The sequence below is a fragment of the Oncorhynchus masou genome, chromosome 13, assembly GCF_036934945.1.
Source record: "Oncorhynchus masou masou isolate Uvic2021 chromosome 13, UVic_Omas_1.1, whole genome shotgun sequence".
NCBI classification, from domain to species: Eukaryota; Metazoa; Chordata; class Actinopteri; order Salmoniformes; family Salmonidae; genus Oncorhynchus; species Oncorhynchus masou.
The window spans coordinates 53,417,306-53,442,857 of NC_088224.1; the positions used below are offsets into that span (position 1 = coordinate 53,417,306).

Here is a 25,552-nt window from a genome sequence, read left to right on the forward strand (position 1 = left end):
TTCCACGCTTTACTCTGCCATGGAGGGCTGGAGCTACATCGTGTCCCTGTAATTCTGCTTTGTGGCCTTCAGTACGGTGGGCTTCGGGGGACCTGGTAAACAGCCAGGTAGAGTCCTACGGAGGAGCACCCAGTGGAGGGGAAGAGCCCCCAGTGGCGGGGTGGCTAACTGCTTCCTCGTGTTCCTAGGGTTATGCTGTACCTACAACCTCTTCAATGCTCTCTTTGTCATCATAAACAGGGCCTGAACTGGATCCTGGGTCAGCTGATCCATCTGTGTAGCTGCCTGTGCCATGGGAGACCTCTACGATGCCCACTGTTGCCCATGTTCTTGCCAAACCCGGCAGGTAGATGCTTGTGTGCTGATGCCACAGTGGAAACCCTGTGCTACAGGAACATGGGTTTGAGCACCACCAAAGACAGAGAAATGGGGAAACATGGATGCAGGCTTCCCGGAGGGGATGTCACACAAGTCGGACTACCATGACTAGTATGATATCTCCTAACTGGAGGGACACTGGCTACAAAATAGCCGGCATTTACCTGAATATAGACAACACTGATAACTGAAGGTATAATCTTTCGTAATTAAGTTACTTGGAACCTTTTTTTCATCTTTTTATGCTGTATCCTTAATGTACTCAATGTATCATGGAACCAGTTTTACTCTCCCCATAAAGTGCATTAGGCCTGTGATGCTGGTTGTAGGACAGTACTTAGAGTTTAGCATGTACACTTGTTTGTGGTTTCATGATGCAGTTTGTCTCCACAAGAGGGAGCACGTTGATAAAGCCATGTGGATTTTGTTATGATGGACTGCATATTCTACTGTTCCAACTTTTTTCAACTACTGTCCTGACTTTTTATTGTGTGCAAATAAATGAAGGACAGAAAAGACTAGACACTCCAGCAAATTCCCTCTGACATTTCCTCCTCCTTGCCTCTCAATAACTGGTCCAGGGTCTGTTATGTCGATGACTATGATACAGATCCACAAACAGAAAAGTGTGAGTGAGGTCTGACTAAATATTGTTACCACCTTCATATGACACACAAACACAATTAAGAATTATTGCTATATCTCTACTTGTATGTACACAAAGGAGCAGTTATTATAGACCCATGGCATGGTTCCATTTAAATGTCATTAGTACTGAGGTGAAAAATATGATCAACATCATACATTTGTTCTTATCATATAGACCTACATGATGTCAGACTACTATACTACTACCAGACTAGGCTACTGCAAACGGTTTACATATTGACCAATTAGTCATATCTGAAATCAGAATATTCAAAACCTATATTAGCACACAGTGAACGATTTATACAACAGCAAATTATAAAGTCATTAGTTCTGCATTGTATAGATCCAATTTGGCGCAATGCAGTTTATAACCAGCCAATTACAAAACCGGGTACTTTTCTGCCCGTTTCTCTGGACCAATACGGATCTGCGTTACATTGACCAAGTTGAAGCTCATTTCATTGCCCTACTGTGGCCATACTTGATCAAAAATAATACATATCAAATTACAATGTGCAGAATATCCATTTCAAATATTGGCTATTGTTCACCGCTTCGATAAACTTAAATAACGAGCGCGTCTGCTTCTCGTCAATGCATGAGCGTAGCGCAAGCAAATAGCGCAAATAGTACAATTACTTTCTTTTTTTTAATGAGTAACGGGACGTTCTAGGCAATGAGTGAATCCAGTGGTCAATATAAAGTGAATAAATTATTATTCTGACGCATTTGGTGTGCAGTTAAGATTGGCAGGTTCGTGGGAGGGGGAGAAATATGTCACTTCGCGGAGCGATATAGTGCAAATGAGGCCACATCGGCAGTGACGCGGTCCCTAGTGTTTCCGGGCAACTTCGCAGAGAAGAGACTAGCGAATAATATTTCAGGACTAAACAACGATACATACGTTGACTACAGGTAGTTTGCCAGCCACGAGGGGAACATTGACTATTTAGTACTTCATATTTTCCAAGTTTGAAGACCTAACATAATAAAATGGTGAGTATAGCCACACACATCCAAGCGAATGCTATAGCCAGCTAGCTAACTTTACCTGACTGTCATAAATTCGCTAGCTAGTTATCTAGCTAACATGAATTCGAGCAACGTCTATGTAGTTAACTAGCGATATGTTCGTAAACTAGCTAGTTAAATAAGATGTGACTGACAAAGTTTATCGGTTTGGCAGCACACTGTTCATATCACCACCTGGCCGGGCTGTTGGCTCGGCGTTGCAATAACCACGAAATGGCAGTTGGAAAAGCTTATAAGGACTCAGATGATTACGGACAATAAGACAACTCTTGATTGTGGGCACGTATTGTTTGTCGAGGCGTTAGCCATGGCTAATTTTACATACGGCTAGCTAAGGTCATTTGTTTCACTCGTATCGGAGTTAACGTTATCTAGTTAATGTTGGTGTACGAATGGTGAGTGGGCGTTGTGCTTGTGGTTAGCGCTGTTTGATGTTATAACCTAACACTGCCAATTGAATGAACTTACTCGATCGTATTAGTTGGCAAGTGAACTTGTGTTGTGTCATGTTTTCAATAACATAGCTAGCTGGCAATATGATCTAGCTAGTAATACGTGTTGCGAAAATTTCGTTTTCAATACCTACGCGACATTTGAGCCTTTCCCGGTGGTGTTGTTGCGTATTGCACTACATTGATCCGCAGTCTGCTGTTCGTGAATGATCTTCGTTACCACCCCTCCTTCCTTGCCCCCCTCTACCACACGCCTTCCGCCCCCTGCATTGAACCATATCATGGTTGGTGCAGTATACTGACACGGGATCCGCAGTGCATGCTTTGCAAAAATGAGACTAAAATACCTTGCGTGACAAACGAAGGCATGTGCTCTGCTTTATCCCTCGAAATTGCTGTTTTGGGGGATGAAAGTGAGGCCTTGGTGCTAAGTCTGTATTATTCATGGTGGTTTGTTTTGCCCTAAAGGATAAAACGCAATTGACAATCTGAAGATCTTGCCATCTGCCCGCCAAAAACCGAGACCGCACCAATTCACCACCTCACAGTGAATAAGATATTAACAGCCTTTAACCAGGACTGTACAGTATGGCACATGGGATCTCAGTACTTCTCAAAGACAACTGTTTTCCTGAGTCATTTGGTGCTTGACACTAGCTTATTAATGCTCACACCCAGGAGTACACTAACTGAATCCTTAACCACTGCTTGCTTCCTCATCCAGCTGCGTGGACAGAATAAGCTGCAGTCTGCTTGCTGCCCTTTCCTTCTTCCTCTCCTGATACGACTCACTGAGAGAGCAGAGTACATGTCCTGGGCTAAATTCTTTCTAAACTGTACTGAACTTCAGCTAAATGCAGAATCATATAATGCAAAATGCATCATATGGGGATGAAATTCATATTTTGAGTGCTGACAAGCAAAACATTAAGACTTTCTCAACAATGGACTAATAACTATTTTTTTAATTTTTTTAAATTTGTTTAAACTGTAATGAACATGTCTTGATTAAAATCAGTGTGCCCCTGGCTTTGTCGGTTGTGCACACTAACCTATTCCCTTGGTGTTTTATTTTCTGAAGTGCATGCATACTTTCCCTCTCAAGCAATTAATGCTATACATGTGGTGACAAATCTAAAGACCCACAAAAAGCAACAGAGATGGTAATAGACACTGTGCTACATTGGCGACCCTGTTCGTGCCACTCTAATTATAGCAGGCGTACTGAGGTGTATTTATACCCATCCCTGATCACACTTCCTCAGCCCAAAGTGTGCTGGCTGACTGACTGAGACAGGCCTCATAAGACCTCGCCCTCAACTGATGGGAGGGAGAATAAGGCCTCCGAGCACGCTCCGGGTGGAAATCTCGATGGAGCAGACACATGGTCGCCCAGTTTCTTACACCATTTTATATACTGTGTATGTATATATTTATTTTTAATCTTTAACTAGGCAGTTAAGTCAGTTAAGAACAAATTCTTATTTTCAATGATGGCCTAGGACCAGTGGGTTAACTGCCTGTTCAGGGGCAGAACGACAGATTTTTACCTTGTCAGCTTGGTGATTCGATCTTGGACCTTTCGGTCCAATGCTCTAACCCAGGGGTGTCAAAGTCAAATGGACGGAGGGCCAAATAAAAAATGTAGCTACAAGCCGAGGGCCGGACTGTTCGAATGTTCATTGAAAAATTTTTAAATGACGCATATAGTCTAGTGAACCTAATTGAACCTACTGAAAACCTAACAAATATATTCCAATATGATCAGATAAATAAAGCAATATTTTCTTATGGCTCTGTCAGTAATCTTTAATTTTCAACAGACACAAAAGACAAATTTCCTTTATATAAAAATCCCCATAACATGAACATTAAATGAAAGAAACCGGTATTCAAGGCACCATCAGTAGCCTATATTTTCTATTTTAGCAAAAGTGGGCTAAATTTACTTCAAAGAAAAAAACAATAATAGCAATTTTCTATCATCCACTCAACTGAAATATTTTTAAAATATAATTGGATTGAAATACAATAAAATAAAGTGCAAAAATCTATTAATCAAAAACAACACTTTGTTTAAGGAGAAGTAACATGCAGTGAAAACAAATATTAAACTTTAACTTTTAAACTTGAACTGAGTAAAAACTCTAAATATGTGATTGCACAGTAATGTTCACTTGTTTGAGGTTGAGGGTGATACTTGGTGGTGTCCCATCTTTTCCACAAGTTCATCAATGTTCGGGGTAAGGCTCTGAGCTGAGGAAATCCTCAGAATTGAGTGGAGGTGTTCAGCAGTAAGTCGACTTCTGTGTGATGTTTTGTTCAGGTTCATCAAAGAAAAAAGTTGTTCACACAGGTATGTGCTGCCAAACATAGACAACGTTTGAGCAGCCTGGATGCGCAGCTGGGGCATTGTGTCGGGGAGGAAACGGGCGAACTCCGCAGCACCCACTGCCGCATATTTTGCCCTCAGTGCATCATTGCATTGGAGGTCAATCAACTCCATTTGGAGGTTTGGTGGTGAGCTTTCCACGTCAACAGCAAATGGGTTACCGAGCAGTTCCAACCTGCTTTTTTGTGCTTCAAAGTCAGCAAATCGGCGTCGAAAGTCAGCGGCAAGCATACCTATTTTATCAGCCAACTGTGCGCTCGGGAACGCACTGGTAGAGAGCTTCTCTTTCATGGTCTGGCAGCTGGGAAAGTGGCTCAAATTTTCTTTCCGCATCTGCGTCTCCCACAGAGTCAGTTTGGTTTTAAATGCCTTCACTGTACTGTACATATCAGAGATGACATGATCCCGACCCTGCAGCTGCAAGTTCATTGCATTCAGATGACTCGTAATGTCACACAGAAAAGCCATTTCACACAGAAACATTTCGTCTCGGAGTTGTGTTGTGTCTTTCCCTTTGCTGTCCAAGAACAGACAAATCTCCTCACGAAGCTCGAAACATCTTTGAAGCACCTTTCCCTGGCTTAGCCATCGCACCTCTGTGTGATAAGGCAAATCACCATGCTCCGTTTCTAACTCCGTCAGAAATGCCTTGAACTGGCGGTGATTCAAACCTTTGGCTCTGATAAAGTTAACTGTGCGCGTGATGATGCTCATTACATGCTCCATTTTCAAGGCTTTACCGCACAACGCTTCCTGGTGTATGATACAATGATAAGCTGTCAGCTCACCTGTCGCGTTTTCCTCTTGCATCTTTTCCCGTATCTTCGCCACCAGTCCGCTCCTGTGTCCACACATCGCAGGTGCTCCGTCGGTTGTCAAACCCACGAGTTTTTCCCAAGGCAGCTCCATCTCATTTACACATCTTGACACCTCTTCATACAAATCATGCCCCGTAGTTGTGCCATGCATAGGACGTAAAGCCAAAAACTCCTCTGTCACGCTTAGGCTGGAGTCCACTCCGCGGATGAAAATTGACAACTGGGCAATGTCAGAAATGTCGGTGCTCTCATCCACAGCCAAGGAATATGCAATGAAATCTTTTCCCTTTTTCACAAGCTGCTCTTTTAGATTGATGGACAACTGGTCTACTCTCTCGGCAATGGTGTTTCTGCTCAGACTCACATTTAAAAAGAGTTGCCTTTTTTCTGGGCAAACTTCGTCACAAACTTTAATCATGCAGTTTTTGATGAAATCCCCCTCCGTAAATGGCCGGGCTGATTTAGCGATCTCTTCTGCCAAAATAAAACTGGCCTTGACAGCAGCCTGGCCTTGTGATTTGGCTTTTTTGAACAGAGCCTGTCGAGATTTGAGGCCTCGTTTTAATTCCTCTGCCTTTTGTAGCCTTTGTTCCATGTCCATATTCTTGTTTTTGTCCGCGTGTTTCGTTTCATAATGTCGTCTCAGATTATACTCTTTCAGTACCGCCACACTTTCTCCACACAGAAGACACACAGGTTTTCCAGCTACCTCCGTGAACATATACTCCGACTCCCACCTTGTTTGAAACCCCGGTTCTCAGTGTCCACCTTCCGTTTTGCCATTTTTGATGGGTATCTGAAAGTTAATTTTACTGTGATGCTGACGACTGCTGTGCCAATAAATATTGAAATGAAGCAGCCTACTGCTCGGTGCGTCACCGTTGCATTGTGGGAAATGTAGTATTGGTGCGTGTAAAAGATCTGCGGGCTGCCGGCTTGCTGCGGTCTGCGGGCCGGTTCTAATAATAAATCAAGATCATCCCAGGGGCCGTAAAAAACCTTCTCGCGGGCCGGATGTGGCCCGCGGGCCTTGACTCTGACATATGTGCTCTAACCACTAGGATACCATATATATTTTTATTTATTTATTTATTGTGTGTGTCTAAGCGCCGCAGTCCCAGACAAGAGTTTGGACACCTACTCATTCAAGGGGTTTTCTTTTATTTTTACTATTTTCTACATTATAGCATAATATTGAAGACATCAAATTATGAAATAACACAGAATAATATAGTAACCAAACAAGTGTTAAAACAAATGAAGAGATTTTATGTTTGAGTTTCTTCGAAGTAGCCTTGATTAGAGGTCGACCGATTTTATGATTTTTCAATACCGATTATTGGAGGACCAAAAAGGCAGATACCGATTAATCGGACAATTTTATTTTTAATGACAATTACAACAATCCTGAATGAACACTTATTTTTAACTTAATATAATACATCAATAAAATCAATTTAGTCAAGTAAATAATTAAACATGTTCAATTTGGTTTAAATAATACAAAAACAAAGTGTTGGAGAAGAAAGTAAAAGTGCACTAACGTTTCAGTTCCTTGCTCAGAACATGAGAACATACGAAAGCTGGTGGTTTCTTTTAACATGAGTCTTCAATATTCCCAGGTAAGATGTTTTAGGTTGTAGTTTATTATAGCACTATTTCCCTCTGTACCATTTGTATTTCATTAACCTTTGACTATTGGATGTTCTTATAGGCACTTTAGTATTGCCAGTGTAGTAACAGTATAGCTTCCGTCCCTCTCCTCGCTCCTCCCTGGGCTCGAACCAACAACACAACGACAACAGCCACCCTCGAAGCAGCGTTATCCATGCAGAGCAAGGGAAACAACCACCCCAAGGCTCAGAGCGAGTGAAGTTTGAAACACTATTAGCGTGTGCTAACTAGCTAGCCATTTCACATTGGTTACACCAGCCTCATCTCGGGAGTTGATAGGCTTGAAGTCATAAACAGTGCAATGCTTGACACACAATGAAGAGCTGCTGGCAAAACACACAAAAGTGCTGTTTGTATGAATCTTTACGTGCCTGCTTCTGCCTACCACCGCTCAGTCAGATACTTAGATGCTTGTATGCTCAGTCAGATTATATGCAACGCAGGACACGCTAGATAATATCTAATAATATCATCAACCATGTGTAGTTAACTAGTGATTATGATTGATTGTTTTTTATAAGATAAGTTTAACTTCTTGAAACTCCCCATCCCGGATCCGGGTTTGTGACTAAAGCCACAGGCTCATTAGCATAACGCAACGTTAACGATTTCTGAAAATCGCAAATAAAATGAAAATAATGCGTCTGCTCTCAAGCTTAGCCTTTTCTTAACAACACTGTCATCTCAGATTTTCAAAATATGCTTTTGAACCATAGAAATTGACTAATTTGTGTAAGAGTATGCAAAGCTAGCATAGCATTTTGAGTAGCATTTAGCACGCAACATTTTCACAAAAACCAGATAACCAAATAAATAAAATCATTTACCTTTGAAGAGCTTCTGATGTTTTCAATGAGGAGACTCTCAGTTACATACCAAATGTGCAGTTTTTCCTGAAAGCGTCTGTGTGTAGGAGAAATCGTTCTGTTTTCTACATTGCGTCTGGCTACCGAAACGAACCGAAAATTCAGTCACCTACAACGTAAAACTTTTTCCGGATTAACTACATAATATCGACCGAAACATGGCAAACGTTGTTTGGAATCAATCCTCAAGGTGTTTTTTCACATATCTCTTCATTGATATGCAGTTCGTGGAAGCTTGCTTTCCTCTCTGTATCCCAAGGAAAAATACTGGCAGGTGACTTTTGCGCACCAATTTCGGCGCAGGACACCGGGCGGACACCTGGTAAATGTGGTCTCTTATGGTCAATCTTCCAATGATCTGCCTACAAATACGTCACAATGCTGCAGACACCTTGGGGAAACGACAGAAAGGGCAGGCTCATTCCTCTCGCATTCACAGCCATATAAGGAGACAATGGAAAACAGAGCCTCAAAAATCCTGTTCATTTCCTGGATGCCATCTCATCTTGGTTTTGCCTGAAGCTCACGTTCTAGGGCACGCACAGATAATATCTTGGTAGTTTTGGACACGTCAGAGTGTTTTCTTTCGAAAGCTATCAATTATGTGCATAGTCGAGCATCTTTTTGTGACAAAATATCTTTAAAACGGGAACGTTTTTCATCCAAAAATGAAATAGCGCTTTACAGCCAAAGCTAGACAAGCATTTGTGTAAGTTTATCGATAGCCTAGCATAGCATTTTGTCCAGCTAGCAGCAGGTAACTTGGTCACGGAAATCAGAAAAGCAATCAAATTAAATCGTTTACCTTTTGAGCGTTGGATGTTTTCACTCACGAGACTCCCAGTTAGGTAGCCAATGTTCCTTTTTTCCAAAAATATTATTTTTGTAGGTGAAATAGCTCCGTTTGTTCTTCACGTTTGGCTGAGAAATCGGCCAGTAATTGCAGTCACGAAAACGCCGAAAAATATTCAAAATTAGCTCCATAATATCGACAGAAACATGGCAAATGTTGTTTATAATCAATCCTCAAGGTGTTTTTCAAATATCTATTCGATAATATATCCACCGGGGCAATTGGTTTTTCAGTAGGACCGATTGGAATAATGGCTACCTCCTGTATTTTACGCGAGAATCACTCTGGGAGCCATCAGGTGACCAGTTGCGCAATGTAGCCACTTACGGGTATTCTTCAACATAAATGCGTATATGTAATACGGAGAAAAAGTAATCTGGTTGATAGCCCTTTCGCTGCTCAATAGGGATGCATTGGAACGCAGAGATTTCAAAAGATGAGTCACTTCCGGATTGGATTTTTCTCAGGCTTTCGCCTGCAATATCAGTTCTGTTATACTCAGACTATTTTTACAGTTTTGGAAACTTTAGTGTTTTCTATCCTAAGCTGTCAATTATATGCATATTCTAGCATCTTGTCCTGACGATATCGCGTTTACTACGGGAACGTTGTTTTAACAAAAATGAAAATACTGCCCCCTAGTCACAAGGTTCATGCTAACTAGCAACTTACCGTGGCTTACTGCATTCACGTAACAGGCAGTCTCCTTGTGGAGTGCAACGAGAGAGAGGCAGGTTGTTATTGCATTGGACTAGTTAACTGTAAGGTTGGAAGATTGGATCCCCCGAGCTGACAAGGTGAAAATCTGTCATTCTGCCCCCGAACAAGGCAGTTAAACCACCGTTCCTAGGCCGTCAATGAAAATTAGAATGTGTTCTTAATTTAACTTGCCGAGTTAAATAAAGGTATAAAAAAAAATTACAAATCGGCGCCCAAAAATACCGATTTCCGATTGAGGTAGTCACCTGGAATGTATTTCAATTAACAGGTGTGCCTTGTTAATTTGTGGATTTTTTTTTCCTTAATGCATTTGAGCCAATCAGTTGTGTTGTGACAAGGTAGGGGTGGTATTCAGAAGACAGTATGGACTTGGTCTTTTACCAAACAGGGCTATGACAAGAACAGCTCAAATAAGCAAAGAGAAACGACAGTTCATTCTTACTTCAAGACATGAAGGTCAGTCAATGTGGAGCATTTCAAGAACTTTGAACGTTTCTGCAGTTGCAAAAACCATAAAGCGTATGATGAAACTGGCTCTCATAAGGACCGCCACAGGAAAGGAATACCCAGAGTTACATCTGCTGCAGAGGATACGTTCATTAGTTACCAGCCTCAGAAATTGCATCTCAAATATCAGACACATCTCAACATCAACTGTTCAGAGGAGACCGCATGAATCAGGCCTTCATAGTCAAATTGCTGCAAGGAAACTACTAAAGGAGACCAATAAAAATAATACTTGCTTGGGCCAAGAAACACGAGCAATGGACATTAGACCGGTGGAAAGTAGTCCTTTGGTCTGATGACTCCAAGTTTTGAGTTTTTTTTTTTTTTTGGTTCTAACCGCTGTGTCTTTTGTGAGATGCAGAACAGGTGAATGGATGATCCACGCATGTGTGGTTCGTACTGTGAAGCATGGAGGAGAAGGTGTGATTGTGTGGGGGTGCTTTGCTGGTGACACTCTCTGTGATTTAGAATTCAAGGCACACTTAACCAGCATGGCTACTACAGCATTCTGCAGCAATACGCCATCCCATCTCGTTTGCGCTTAGTGGGACTATCATTTCTTTTTTTCAACAGGACATTGACTCAACACAGCTCCAGGCTGTAGAAAGGGCTATTTTACCAAGAAGGAGAGTGATGGAGTGCTGCATCAGATGACCTGGCTGCCACAATCACCTGACCTCAACCCATTTTGAGATGGTTTGGGATGAGTTGGACCGCAAAGTGATAGAAAAGCAACCAACAAGTGCTCAGCATATGTGGGAACTCCTTCAAAATGGTTGGAAACGCATTTCTCATGAAGATTGCCAAGAGTGTGCAAAGGGTGGCTGCTTTGAGGAATATAAAATATATTTAGATTTTTACCTTTTTTTTGTTGGTTACTACATGCATATATGTTATTTCATAGTTCTGATGTCTTCAAAGGAAAGACCCTTGAATGAGTAGGTGTGTCCATAATTCTGAATTGTACTGTATATATCAAATTGTATTGGTCACATACATGGTTAGCAGATGTTAATGCGAGTGTAGCAAAATGCTTGTGCTTCTAGTTCCGACAGTGCAGTAATGTCTAACAATTCCCCAACAACTACCTAATACACACACACACACAAGTAAAGGGATATAATAAGAATATTTAAATATATGGATGAGCAATGACCGAGCGGCATAGGCAAGACGCAATAGATGGTGTAAAATACATTTGAAGTTGGAAGTTTACATACACTTAGGTTGGAATCATTAACTTGTTTTTCAACCACTCCACAAATTTCTTGTTAACAAACTATAGTTTTGGCAAGTCGGTTAGAACATCAACTTTGCAAGACACAAGTCATTTTCCAACAACTGTTTACAGACAGATTATTCACTTAATTCAATGTATCATCATTCCAGTCGGTCAGAAGTTTACATACACTAAGTTGACTGTGCCTTTTAACAGCTTGGAAAATTCCAGAAAATGATGTCATGGCTTTAGAAGCTTCTGATAGGCTAATTGATATACTTTGAGTCAATTGGAGGTGTACCTGTGGATGTATTTCAAGGCCAACCTTCAAACTCAGTGCCTCTTTGCTTGACATCATGTGGAAATCAAAAAAAATCAGGCAAGACCTCAGAATTTATTTTTTTAGACCTCCACAAGTCTGGTTAATCCTTGGGAGAAATTTCCAAACGCCTGAAGGTACCACGTTCATCTGTACAAACAATAGTACGCAAGTATAAACACCATGGGACCACGCAGCCATCATACCGCTCAGGAAGGATACGCATTCTGCCTCCAAGATTTGAACGTACTTTGGTGCGAAAAGTGCAAATCAATCCCAGAACAACAGCAAAGGACCTTGTGAAGATGCTGGAGGAAACCGGTACAAAAGTACCTATATCCACAGTCAAATAAGTCCTATATCGACATAACCTGAAAGGCCGCTCAGCAAGGAAGAAGCCACTGCTCTAAAACCGCCATAAAAAGCCAGACTACGGTTTGCAACTGCACATGTGGACAAAGATCATACTTTTTGGAGAAATGTCCTCTGGACTGATGAAACAAAAATAGAACTGTTTGGCCATAATGACCATGGTTATGTTTGGAGGAAAGCGGGTCAGGCTTGCAAGCCGAAGAACACCATCCCAAACAACCCCAAGCGCACTTCCAAAGTTGTGGCAAAATGACTTAAGGACAACGAAGTTAACCTATTGGAGTGGCCAATCACAAAGCCCTGATCTCAATCCTATAAAACATTTGTGGGAAGAACTGAAAAAGCGTGTGCAAGCAAGGAGGCCTACAAACCTGACTCAGTTACACGAGGTCTGTCAGGAGGAATGGGCCAAAATTCACCCAGTTTATTGTGGGAAGCTTCTGGAAGGCTACCTGAAATGTTTAACCCAAGTTTTTAACATTTTTAAATGTGATGAAAGAAATAAAAGCTGAAATAAATCATTCTCTCTACTATTATTCTGAGTGCAATTTTCTTCAGCCTCCTGAGGTTGACGAGGCACTGTTGTGCCTTCTTCACCACGCTGTCTGTGTGGGTGGACCAGTTTGTCTGTGACATGTATGCCAAGGAACTTAACTTTCCACCTTCTCCTTTCGATGTGGAATATGACAACAGCCAGTGAAAGTGCAGGGCACCAATTTCAAAACATCAAATCTCATAATTTAAAGTTCCTCATACATGTATCGCATACCATTTTAAAGCTAATCTTGTTAATCCCACCACAGTGTCGGATTTTTCAAATATGCTTTACAGCAAAAGCACCACAAACGATTGTTAGGTCACCACATAGCCACAGAAAAACAGCCATTTTCAAGCCAAAGATTTTCCAGCCAGAGTCAAACACAAATAGAGTTGAAAATGAATCACTCACCTTTGATCATCTTCATCAGATGACACTCATAGGACTTCATGTTACACAATACATGTATGTTTTGTTTGATAAAGTTCATATTTATCAAAATATGAGTTTACATTGGCGCGTTACATTCACTAGTTCCAAAAACATCCGATGATTTTGCATAGCCACATCATTCAACAGAAATACTCATCATAAATGTAGATGATAATACAAGTGTTACACATGGAATTATAGATATAACTCCTTAATGCATCCGCTGTGTCAGATTTCAAAAAAACTTTACGGAAAAAGAAACCCATACAATAATCTGAGACGGCGTCACCAATAAATCACCAATAGCCGCAATGATGGCGTCAACATAAACAAGAAATTACATGATAAATATTCCCTTTGATCTACATCAGAAAGCACTCCAGGAATCCCAGGTCCACAATAAATGTTTGTTTTGTTCGATAATGTCCGTTATTTATGTCCAAATACCTTTTGTTAGCACATTTGGTATATACACTGCTCAAAAAAATAAAGGGAGCACTAAAATAACACATCCTAGATCTGAATGAATGAAATATTCTTATTAAATACTTTTTTCTTTACATAGTTGAATGTGCTGACAACAAAATCACACAAATTATCAATGGAAATCAAATTTATCAACCCATGGAGTTCTGGATTTGGAGTCACACTCAAAATTAAACACTACAGGCTGATCCAACTTTGATGTAATGTCCTTAAAACAAGTCAAAATGAGGCTCAGTAGTGTGTGTGGCCTCCACGTGCCTGTATGACCGCCCTACAACGCCTGGGCATGCTCCTAATGAGGTGGCGGATGGTCTCCTGAGGGATCTCCTCCCAGACCTGGACTAAAGCATCCGCCAACTCCTGGACAGTCTGTGGTGAAACGTGGCGTTGGTGGATGGAGCGAGACATGATGTCCCAGATGTGCTCAATTGGATTCAGGTCTGGGGAACAGGCGGACCAGTCCATAGCATCAATGCCTTCCTCTTGCAGGAACTGCTGACACACTCCAGCCACATGAGGTCTAGCATTGTCTTGCATTAGGAGGAACCCAGGGCCAACTGCACCAGCATATGGTCTCACAAGGGGTCTGAGGATCTCAACTCGGTACCTAATTGCAGTCAGGCGAGCACATGGAGGGCTGTGCGGCCCCCCCCAAAAAATGCCACCCCACAACATGACTGACCGACCGCCAAACCGGTCATGCTGGAGGATGTTGCAGGCAGCAGAACGTTCTCCACCGCGTCTCCAGACTGTCACGTGCTCAGTGTGAAGCTGCTTTCATCTGTGAAGAGCACATGGCGCCAGTGGCGAATTTGCCACTCTTGGTGTTCTCTGGCAAATGCCAAACGTCCTGCACGGTGTTGGGCTGTAAGCACAACCCCCACCTGTGGACGTCGGGCCCTCATACCACCCTCATGGAGTCTGTTTCTGACCGTTTGAGCAGACACATGCACATTTGTGGCCTGCTGGAGGTCATTTTGCAGGGCTCTGGCATTGCTCCTCCTTGCACAAAGGCGGAGGTAGCGGTCCTTCTGCTGGGTCGTTGCCCTCCTACGGCCTCCACGTCTCCTGATGTACTGGCCTGTCTCCTGGTAGCGCCTCCATGCTCTGGACACTACGCTGACAGACACAGCAAACCTTCTTGCCACAGCTCGCTTTGATGTGTCATCCTGGATGAGCTGCACTACCTGAGCCACTTGTGTGGGTTGCAGACTCCGTCTCATGCTACCACTAGATTGAAAGCACCGCCAGCATTCAAAAGTGACCAACATCAGCCAGGAAGCATAGGAACTGCGAAGTGGTCTGTGGTCCCCACCTGCAGAACCACTCCTTTATTGGGGGTGTCTTGCTAATTGCCTATAATTTCCACCTGTTGTCTATTCCATTTGCACAACAACATGTGAAATTTATTGTCAATCAGTGTTACTTCCTAAGTGGACAGTTTTGATTTCACAGAAGTGTGATTGACTTGGAGTTACATTGTGTTGTTTAAGTGTTCCCTTTATTTTTGTTGAGCAGTGTATATCCAAACGCTCATTCTGGTCAGCGTTACGTCGGACAAAAACTTCAAAGTTTATATTACAGGTCGAAGAAACATTTCAAAGTAAGTCCAGAATCAATCATTAGGGTGTTTTTAACATATAGCTTCAATAAAGTTCCAACCGGAGTATTCCTTTGTCTTCATGAGCAATGGAACGTAAGTGGATACCATGAGGAATAAGCGTGATCAGAAAATGGCTGACTGCCAGACACCTGATAGATTCTGCTCTCTTCACTCCCACAACACCGTAGAAGTCTCATTCAAATTTCTATAGATGGTTGACATCTAGTGGAACCCCTAGGCAGTGCAACATCATTACCTCAAGGGGATTTCATTGGGGACTGGTGAATACATACAAAGCTCAGATTTCTCACTTCCTGTTTTGATTTCTCAGGATTTTGCCTGCCATATAAGTTCTGTTATCACAGACATCATTCAAACAGTTTTAGAAACTTTAGTGTTTTCTATCCAATACTAATAATACTATGCATGTATTAGCAACTGAGACTGAGGAGCAGACCGTTTACTTTGGGCAACTTATTCATCCAAGCTACTCAATACTGCCCCCCCCAGCCATGAGAATTTAAGGCCATTTAAGGCTGTCGTCTGCGAACTTGATGATTTTAGTTGGAGGCATGGCCACACGGTCATGGGTGAACAGGGAGTACAGGAGGGGGCTAAGCACGCACCCTTGTGGGGTCCCAGTGTTGAAAGTCAGCAAAGTGGAGATGTCGTTTCCTACCATCACCACCTGGGGGAGGACCGTCAAAGTCCAGGACCCAGTTGCATAGGGCGAGCTTGTGACCCAGTGCCTCCAGTTTAATGATGAGCTTGGAGGATACTATGTTGTTGAATGCTGAGCTGTAGTCAATGAATAGCATTCTTACATAGGTATTCCTCTTGTCTAGATTGGATTGTGCAGTGTGATGGCGATTGCATCTTTGGACCTATTTGGGCGGTATGCAAACTGAAGTGGGTCTAGGGTGAGGGTGATATGATCCTTGACTACTCTCTCAATGCACTTCATGATGACAGAAGTGAGTGCTACGGGGTGATAGTAATTTAGTTCAATTTGGGTACAGGAACAATGGTGGCCATCTTGAAGCAAGTGGGGACAGCAGACTGGGATCGGGAGCAACTGAATATGTCTGTAAACACACCAGCCAACTGGTCTGCGCATGGTCTGAGGATGTGGCTAGGGATGCCAGCAGCCTTGCGAGGGTTAACATCTCTGGTACCAGGGGACGCTAGCATCCCACCTCGACAACAGCCAGTGAAATTGCAGGGCGCCAAATTCAAAACAGAAATCCCATAATTCAAATTCCTCAAACATACAAGTATTATCCACCATTTTAAAGATAATCTTCTTGTAAATCCAACCACAGTGTCAGATTTCAAAAGGCTTTACTGCGAAAGCACAGCAAACGATTATGTTAGGTCAATACCTAGTCACAGAAAAATACATTTTTCCAGCCGAAGAGGAGAGTCACAAAAAGCAGAAATAGAGAGAATGAATCACTAACCTTTGATCTTCATCAGATGGCACTCATAGGATTTTCCTGTTACACAATACATGCATGTTTTTTCCCCCGCTAAAGTTCATATTTGTATCCAAAAATCTCAGTTTACATTGGCGCGTTATGGTCAAATGCATTGTCTCAAACAAACATCCGGTAAAAGTGCAGAGTCACATCAAATAACAGAAATACTCATCATAAACATTGATAAACGATACAAGTGTTAAGCATGGAAATATAGATAAACTTCTCCTTAAAGCAACCGCTGAGTCAGATTTCAAAAATGCTTTACCGCGAAAGCACACTTTGCGATTATGTTAGGTCAGCTCCTAGCCACAAACCCATACAGCCATTTTCCAAACAAGGAGAGGTGTCACAAAAGTCAGAAATAGCATTAAAATGAATCCCTTACCTTTGATCTATATTTGGTGACACTCCCAGGTCTCCATGTCAGACAATAAATGTTTGCTTTGTTCGATAATGTCCCTCTTTATGAGCAAAACCCTCCTTTTTTGTTCGTCTTTTGTCCAGTAATCCGAATGCAGAAGGCGTGTGCACTTATTCCAGGACTAAACATTTTTTTTATAAGTACAATAAAAGTTAGTAGAAACATGCCAAACGATGTTTTAAAATCAATCCTCCTGTTTTTGTCATAAATAATCAATAATATTTCAACCGGACAAAAGCTTTGTCGATAGGAAAGGAGAAACAAGGCGCGTTCACGATCAGGGCGCATGGCTGATGAATGGAAATTTCCACTGGCCACTGATTGAAAGTGGTGTATCTCCCTAATTTTTCAGAGTAAAAGCCTGAAACGATGCCTAAAGACTGGTCACATGTTGAGGAAGCCACGGAGCTCGTGAACTGGGTCGGTCCTAAGTCTTTGTATGGTGTATAGGCTTTCAATGGAAAAACAGCCTTTCAAAATAATAGTACTCCCTGGTTGGATTTCTCGGGTTTTCGCCTGACATATCAGGTCTGTTATACTCGCATACATTATTTTAACAGTTTTGGAAACTTTAGTGTTTTCTATCCAAATCTACTAATTATATGCATATCCTATCCTTTGGGACTGAGTAGCAGGCAGTTTAATTTGGACACGCTTTTCATCCAAAATTCCGAATGCTGCCCCCTACCCTAGAGAAGTTAAAACGTTTAAATGTCTTACTCATGTCGACCACAGAGTGGGAGGACAGTCCTTGTTAGCGGGCCGCGACGGTGGCACTGTATTATCCTCAAAGCGGGCAAAGGTGTTTAGTTTGTCTGGAAGTGAGACGTCGTTTCCTGTAGACCCTGCCACATACGTCTCGTGTCTGAGCCGTTGAATTGCGACTACTGTGTCCCTATACTGACATTTCGCATGTTTGATTGCCTTGCGGAGGGAATAACTACACTGTTCATATTCGGCCATGTTCACAGTCCTCTTGCAGTGGTTAAATGCAGTGGTTCGTGCTTTGTTTTGCTTGTGCTGATATTTCTTTATTTTTCTGCGTTGTGGTTTTAAATTAATTTGCTAGGTATTACTACACTGTTGTAGCTATAAACAAGCAATTGTTGCACCTGCAAAACTGAGACCAATTAAGTTTGATTTGAAATTGCAAGTACTAGAAACGGATCTAATTGGAGGGAATCTGCTAACTGGCCTGAGATCAGTGACCACATTTTACAAATATTCTGGAAAGTATCCTGTGTTAACTAGATTACTAATGTGTTGATTCTAGCCATGTAAGGCATTCTGGTGAGCACTACTGTATTTATGGTTCTGGGACAACAAGTTAGGCTATGAAAGAAGAGAAGCTGTATGTATCTAACTAGTTGACAAACGTGGCCTACCAAATGTCAGGATATTGTAAGCAGAAATGTAGGGGTGAAAGTAGCCAGTAGGCTATGTGGTCCAATACAGAATATCAGATTGACTGCGGAGAAAAAAAGTAAACTGGGTAAGATGTTTACATGCCACATTATCCCGTCTAAAATCAGCATATCCCAGGCATCTTATCTGGGTTTCTCATAACCAGGGTACACGCTTTTTCGGGTTATTGTAAACCGGAAATGCTTATATGCGTCAACTCAAAACAGAATACTTGAGTATTCCAAATAATAATGGGGTATCAGTGTGCATGTGAACATTGTCCTACTCCTGTGAGCACTGAGGTTATATGGGTGAGCGTAGGCAGTGGGCAACTCTCACTCTTGCTTCCTCTCGTCTTCACAGGCTGACCAACTGACTGAGGAGCAGATTGCTGGTGAGTACTATCCCTAACCCTGAACAGTGAGGTTCTTTCTGTCCATTTGCAAAGCTCTTCAATCCAATCCCAGTTAGTAGACGTGACTGAGTTCACGTCGGTTGGCAGATAATGTGGGTCCTTAGGCTCTTGGCTCCAAGGTAGTACTAGTGACCAACATTGTAGGCTGCTCTGCCTGTTTTTATTTTGTACAACTGCTGCTAATCTTGTACAAACCATTCTTTAGTATTTGTATGTTTTTTTTTTCTTCATCTGCACAGATCTGAACAATTGTGTGAAATCAATATGTTTGAATGCATTCTGGGAATTTGCCCTTACCTGTCCAGTTCTCTCACATCAGTGCAGATGAAGAATAGGAAGACCATTTAGACTGGACATAGCCAATATAGTCATTTCCACCAATCCCACACTGTTCCCGTAATCAGAGTTCAAGGAGGCGTTCTCACTGTTTGACAAGGACGGTGACGGCACCATCACCACCAAGGAGCTGGGCACTGTCATGCGCTCTCTGGGACAGAACCCTACTGAGGCAGAACTACAGGACATGATCAACGAGGTAGACGCTGATGGTAAGATTAGAGAGATGTGTACAATGACACACACACACTGACTTACTCATTCACACTTGCTGACGCACACGTATGGTCAGAACCCAACAAGGCTGACCCTTGTACATTATTGACGTGGTGGATGAATAGGAACGCACACACAAACACTGCATAATTACTGGCCCAACGCTCTTAACCACTTGGCTACCTGCCACCCTCCCTGGATGCCACCATGGCTCTGGTTTCATGGTGGATCACATTTCAAATATCCAATGTTCCCACACAAGAGGCTCACCCGCAGAGTTGGAGGACTCTAGAAGGATAAAACATGTCTTTGGCATGGACATGCAGCTCGTCAGCTTGTAGTCCTAAAACCGGAAAAGATTTACCTTTTTTGGCTCGTTCAGCCATTCCTATGGGGGAAATGAATGGGGTTTTGGTATAAAAGCCGATAAGGTCTGAGGTTAACACTGGCTTAGGAGATCTTTCACGTTGTGTTCTATAAAATATCAGTCCGTTAACATTCCGTTTATAAATGATGAAGCCTGCATGTGCTTGTATTGATTACATAAGTGTTTCATAATTCACAAAGTGACGTTGTCTGATGAACATTCTCATAGAACAAAGCGTGTAAGTTCTAAGCTTGTGTTTATCCAAAAACCCTCAAAACTCAAAATTTTGGGTCAATAAGCAATGGTAAAGTTGGTACCTACAAAAAGACTCCATTACTATTGCTCTCTATTGCCATTTAGGGCTTCCACCATTTTGAAAGTAGTAAACTAGGTGGGATTTCCTATGGGTTAAGGAAGGATCACATGATTCCACCCGGGTCATCAGCAGGGATCAGCCAATGAATTATACTTGTGAGGTGGCAGAAATGCGCCAACCTTGGCTTTTATCTGTTCAAACAACACACTAGGTGGTGTCTTGCACCCTTTCAGTTTTTGTCAACTCATAGAAGAAGAAAATGGACTACTTAAAAATGGAGATTGAGTCAATGGTGCTGCCCTTGCAATCGGATGCAAAGAGGATATTTTTGAGCTCATTCCTAAATGTCCCAACAAGATCTCAACACTGCTCATTCTGAAATAAAATGAGTCTTTGTCTGTGCACACAAACGTAAAATCAAGACTCTTGTTTGTCCTTAGGTAATGGAACGATCGATTTCCCAGAGTTCCTGACAATGATGGCAAGGAAGATGAAGGACACAGACAGCGAGGAGGAGATCAGAGAAGCCTTCAGAGTCTTTGATAAGGTACTCGCGCTCCACACCATCTCCTTTTGATTGTTGTACTCAGTCAATTGGAAATGTGCTTAGTGTTTTGGAACATGAGCCATTTTGAGGATCTGTTTTAGTTTTTTTTGCGTGGAGTTGTGAATATTGGACCAAAGGGATTGTAGGGGGGAGAGAGAGACTAACACTTCATGTTTTAGGAATGTGATGTTGAACGTGTCATGGACAATGGCGCCACTGCGCATGCCTCTGCAATCCTGATGTGTTAGTCATCATGGTTGTGTCTCCTTAACTGTGTTGCTGAGAGGAGGGCTTTGTTTGTGGACAGGGAGCGGAGTATAACGTTACCCGCAGGCAGATTATTGCAGTGCAGAAATCTGAGTCACAAGCTAATAGGGAGGGCTCACTGGCTGGGTTTATATTGCTTTGTGCAGCCTGGAACAATGCAACCCCTTTAAACAGAGCCTTGTGATTTTGGGAGTTTGTATTGCGGTTGTTTGTTTGCAGCCTATTTGACGGATCGATGTGATTGTAAGGTTTGTTTCCTTGGGACATTTGTGCAACTGTCCTGAAGAACCTTGGTTACTGCTACGGTGCCAGTCTGCTAGGATGCCAGTCTGTGTCAGCATTCCCCTGCTCTGTTTATCATCTCTCCCTTTGCGGCTCTTGAGACTTGGCAGAGCTAGAGCCAGAGAACGCCAGGCTGAGGCTGTGTGAGCAGATGGACCAGAGCCATGCAGGTCTCTGGCTGTCACACAGATGTGGCAGCCAGGGACCATTTTAATTTACCAGCAAACCAGATAAGCCCGGGCTGTGTTCAGGAGAGGGAGATGTCACTGATTGTTCAGATAGGAAACTCTTGTTTAGACCTAATCTCATTCTGACAGGTCAAAGTACTGTATGTAGAGCCTTTGCTCTTTGCCTGTTCTCCCTGTAGGATGGGAACGGCTACATCAGCGCGGCAGAGCTGCGGCACGTCATGACCAACCTCGGGGAGAAGCTCACAGACGAGGAGGTGGACGAGATGATCCGCGAGGCCGACATTGATGGAGACGGACAGGTCAACTATGAGGGTGAGCTCAACGTCCTTCCGCTTTCCCGCTCGTGTGTTTGCAGATCTAAAGGAAATGGATAGGTGGAAACAATGGTGGAAGCTCCCCTTAGTAAGCCCATTGCAAGCCAAGGTGGAGCTATCACTGTATTTCTTAAACTTCCCTGGTACCTTAAGATTTGAAAAAAAGCTCCCCTAAGGGCTAAAGATTATCTTAAAACCGGGCATTTTTCTCTCTCCTCCTTTTTTCCTCCCTCTTCCTGCTCATCCTCATATCTACTGTGAGTTTTTTGAAGTCTGTGTCTTTCCACTGTTGCCCCTGTCAGTTAAGCCAGGACAAGGCTTGTATTTACACTGAAGCGACGCTTCAGGCTTTCCTCTAGTCCTCGGGTAGGGACCAACTGGTTTTGTGCGCTTTATTTCTATTTGCTTTGATGCAAAAAAGAAAGGCAAAAAGATTGGTTTATACATGACATGCTCACTCACAGCTTAATAAAGAATCACTGTTCATTGTATTGAAGACATTGATTCCTCATGTTCCAATCTTATATGCCTTGGGATGTAATCATTGTTAACTGAATGCCCTTTATTCTTGTGGATTTCTTATTTCTTTCTCCCTGTTTTGTTCTGCCTTCCAGAGTTTGTGCAGATGATGACAGCCAAGTGAAGTGGACTGTGTTCTCACACATTTCTCTCTCTCACATTGCTTGTCCTCCTAAGATCACTCTGTCTTTAAGAAAACAAACCAATAATCAAGCCAAAATGTAAAACAAAAAAATGATTCAATGTACAAAATTCTTTTAATCAAAAAAAATCCAACTACTTCTATGGGATCTGTTTTAAGAGCGACTGCAGATGAATCCCTAACAGATGTTAATGGACCAAGCTTTAACGAGGCGTGAGGCCCTTACTCCAGAGTAAGATCCTTCGGAGGCTCCCAGATGCCGACTAAATTTGAGGAAAGGGCAACACGGACGAGGCAGAGGGATAGGAATCCATACCAGATATGGCTGTCTTTCCTCATAGAGAGAAGCTTACTATTTTGAGCCTTTTTCCTAACCTGAAAACAATTTAGGCGAACGGTGCAGTCACAAATCGCAGTGCTGATTTCTTACATTGAATTGGGTAACTGCCTTCTTGCATGCACCCCTTCTGAGACAGTCATGTCACAACAAGGTGGTTCTGATCCCATTGTGGATTGTATACACACTGGAGGTATATACATAAATATATTGCTATACACTGAGTGTACAGAACATTGGGAACGCCTTCCTAATATTGAGTTGCAACCCCCCCCCCCCCCCCACTTGGCCTCCGAACAGCCTCAATTTGTCCGGGCATGGACTCTACAAGGTGTCGAAAGCGTTCCACAGGGATGCTGGCCCATGTTGACTCTAATACGTCCCATCGTCAAAGTTGGCTTGATGTGCTTTGGGTGGTGGCCCATTCTTGAAATACACAGGAAACTGTTGTGTGAAAAACCCAGTTGTGTTGCAGTTCTTGACACACACTCAAACTGGTACGCCTGGCACCTACTACCATGCCCCGTTTAAAGGCACTTAAAACTTTTGTCTTGCCCATTTAACCTCAATGGCACACATACACAACCCATGTCTCAAGGCTTAAAAATCATTATTTAACCTGTCTCCTCCCCTTTAAGAAGTGACCTCAATAAGGGATCGTAATTTTTACCTGGTCAGTCTATCATGGAAGAGCAGGTGTCCCTAATGTTTTGTACACTGTTATATATTATATATAATTTGTAAAATACATGTCACTAACGGTTGGTGCACGAAATACAGTAGAAGGAGTTTCATTGGTGCTAGGTTGAAAGAATTCTCCCATCCCTAAGGGGTTGTAGGGAGTTGATTTAGAAAAGCACTGGTTGGTTGGTTTTAATATGCTTTTTTTATTTGTTTGGGCAGGCTGTTGTCTTTCATTCTCATACAAGGCTTTTAATTTCCCAGCACCACTGACCTTTGGCATAGGAGTATGTAGATGTGCAGTTTCAGATCGTTGATTATGGTAACACACTTTGAGAGCATTGCTGTAAATATATTTTATCTGCTAACATATATCCTGATACAAATATTAATGTTCTGCTTTTTAAATGTGTTATCAAATATTAATATATAAATTAAACATTTTGGTCACAAATATTACTATCTAAAACTTTGCATGACCTATTGTTGATCTCGTATATGACCTGTGATGTTTTGAAATGTGCCATAATACTCGAAAGCCTCAATCTTCTTGCAAGAGCGCTTCTTGCAAGAGCAAATTAGAGCATATGAATATACAATATAAACTATATACAGTACATACCTATTTGCACTTTGGTGGAAATCGTATATTTGGAAATGTTCTGAAAAAGTCAACGTTGCTGCTGCTGGAATAACTAATTTTGTCTCTTGCTCCTATGGATTTGTCAGATCCTCATGTTGTCAAGTGTTCACATCTTTTATCTGTGCTCTGCTTGCTGTTCTACTGAACAGAGTATATATTCACTAATATATTTATTTTTGTCAGTGAGTTGAAAACATACATTTCAGGCTGGTATAAATTAAGGGTTTAAAATGTATTTAGGGTTGAATGGCAGGAATGCTAGCGTAGGTATTGAATTGTTGCTTAAAAGACAACTTTGGGACTAAAACTTTCTGGCTAGCTTTTACTGGTTGGTTAACTTTTGATTGAAAGGTTGGAAAAGACACATGGTTAAGGACTGTTAATCTTCTGGAGATAGCGTACAAATTTAAAGATGTGAAATATTGTTTGCCATGAATAAATAAAGTGACTGTACTTCACTATATGACTCTCCTTGTCTTGCGTAATACTTAAATTGCCATTTTCATTGCTCACTTGTTTGTGTAAAATGCGCTGACTTTAGCATGTACTCATGGCAGTTATTTGTAGTATGGATGGAACTACAACTCAGTTCCGTTAGCGTGTGTATCCCAGGCTGCCAGTCTCCTTGCAGTCTTCATAATATCCTTTACAAGACACCCTCTGAGATTGGGTCAGAGGAGGTCACCCCGGCCTCTGTAAGAAGAGCTATCCCTGGCTGCACCAGGCTATATTTGGTGGCTCCTGGGATTGCCACAGGAGCCTCTGGTAATCCGGGTCAGTCCGGTTCGTTACATCTCACCCCTGTAACTCCAAGTCCGACCCACACGTGACGGACAGGGACAGCCAATGAGACCCATCATTTCTGGGGCCGGTTGGATGTGATAGATTATTTTATAGTACAGTAAGTAGCTCCGGTACATTAATTAGGAACCTGAGGACATCACTCAGCTGGAAAGCTATGACCCCCTTTATTGTACTTCAACTGCCTAAATATAGTCGATGGTGGTTGCAAAAAATATATATATTTTTTTTTAAACACATGATCGTGACTGGGCAAGGTGCCTGTGTAAGGGGAGTAAACTACAATTTATGTAGAGATATTACGTTACTGCACTAGTGTAAGAAATTCAATATAATCTGAAATTTAGGAGTAAACTTGTTCAGTGAATATACGAGGTATTGGCCTGTTGCATTAGAGTGCCTACCCTACTGGTAGTAGACAAGAATAGCCTCTGTTCACATAATATGCTTCCAACTACAGCAGATCTGAAGGAACCAAATAACTGACAGGTCGCTGGTTCGAGTACCCGAGCCGACAAGGTGTAATAATAAACTAAACATTTTTTTACTGCCACCTAGTG

At 42.2% G+C, this 25,552-nt stretch overlaps 1 protein-coding gene across 1 annotated transcript; it reads left to right on the forward strand.

Annotated features, from left to right (window-relative positions):
- Positions 1-1,827: 1,827 nt before the first annotated feature.
- On the forward strand, positions 1,828-24,649 carry LOC135552574 (calmodulin-1). Its single transcript, XM_064984277.1, has 6 exons — positions 1,828-2,025; positions 18,982-19,012; positions 19,438-19,581; positions 20,709-20,815; positions 21,732-21,867; positions 22,484-24,649. Exons 1-6 carry the CDS (start codon positions 2,023-2,025, stop codon positions 22,510-22,512), a joined length of 450 nt encoding a protein of 149 aa, XP_064840349.1. The 5' UTR covers positions 1,828-2,022; the 3' UTR covers positions 22,513-24,649.
- Positions 24,650-25,552: the final 903 nt, after the last annotated feature.

Coding starts and splice junctions, on each gene's coding strand:
- LOC135552574 (XM_064984277.1), top strand. Junction 19,013..19,437: donor GACTGAGGAGCAGATTGCTG/GTGAGTACTATC, acceptor TCCCGTAATCAG/AGTTCAAGGAGGCGTTCTCA. Junction 21,868..22,483: donor CGGACAGGTCAACTATGAGG/GTGAGCTCAACG, acceptor TCTGCCTTCCAG/AGTTTGTGCAGATGATGACA.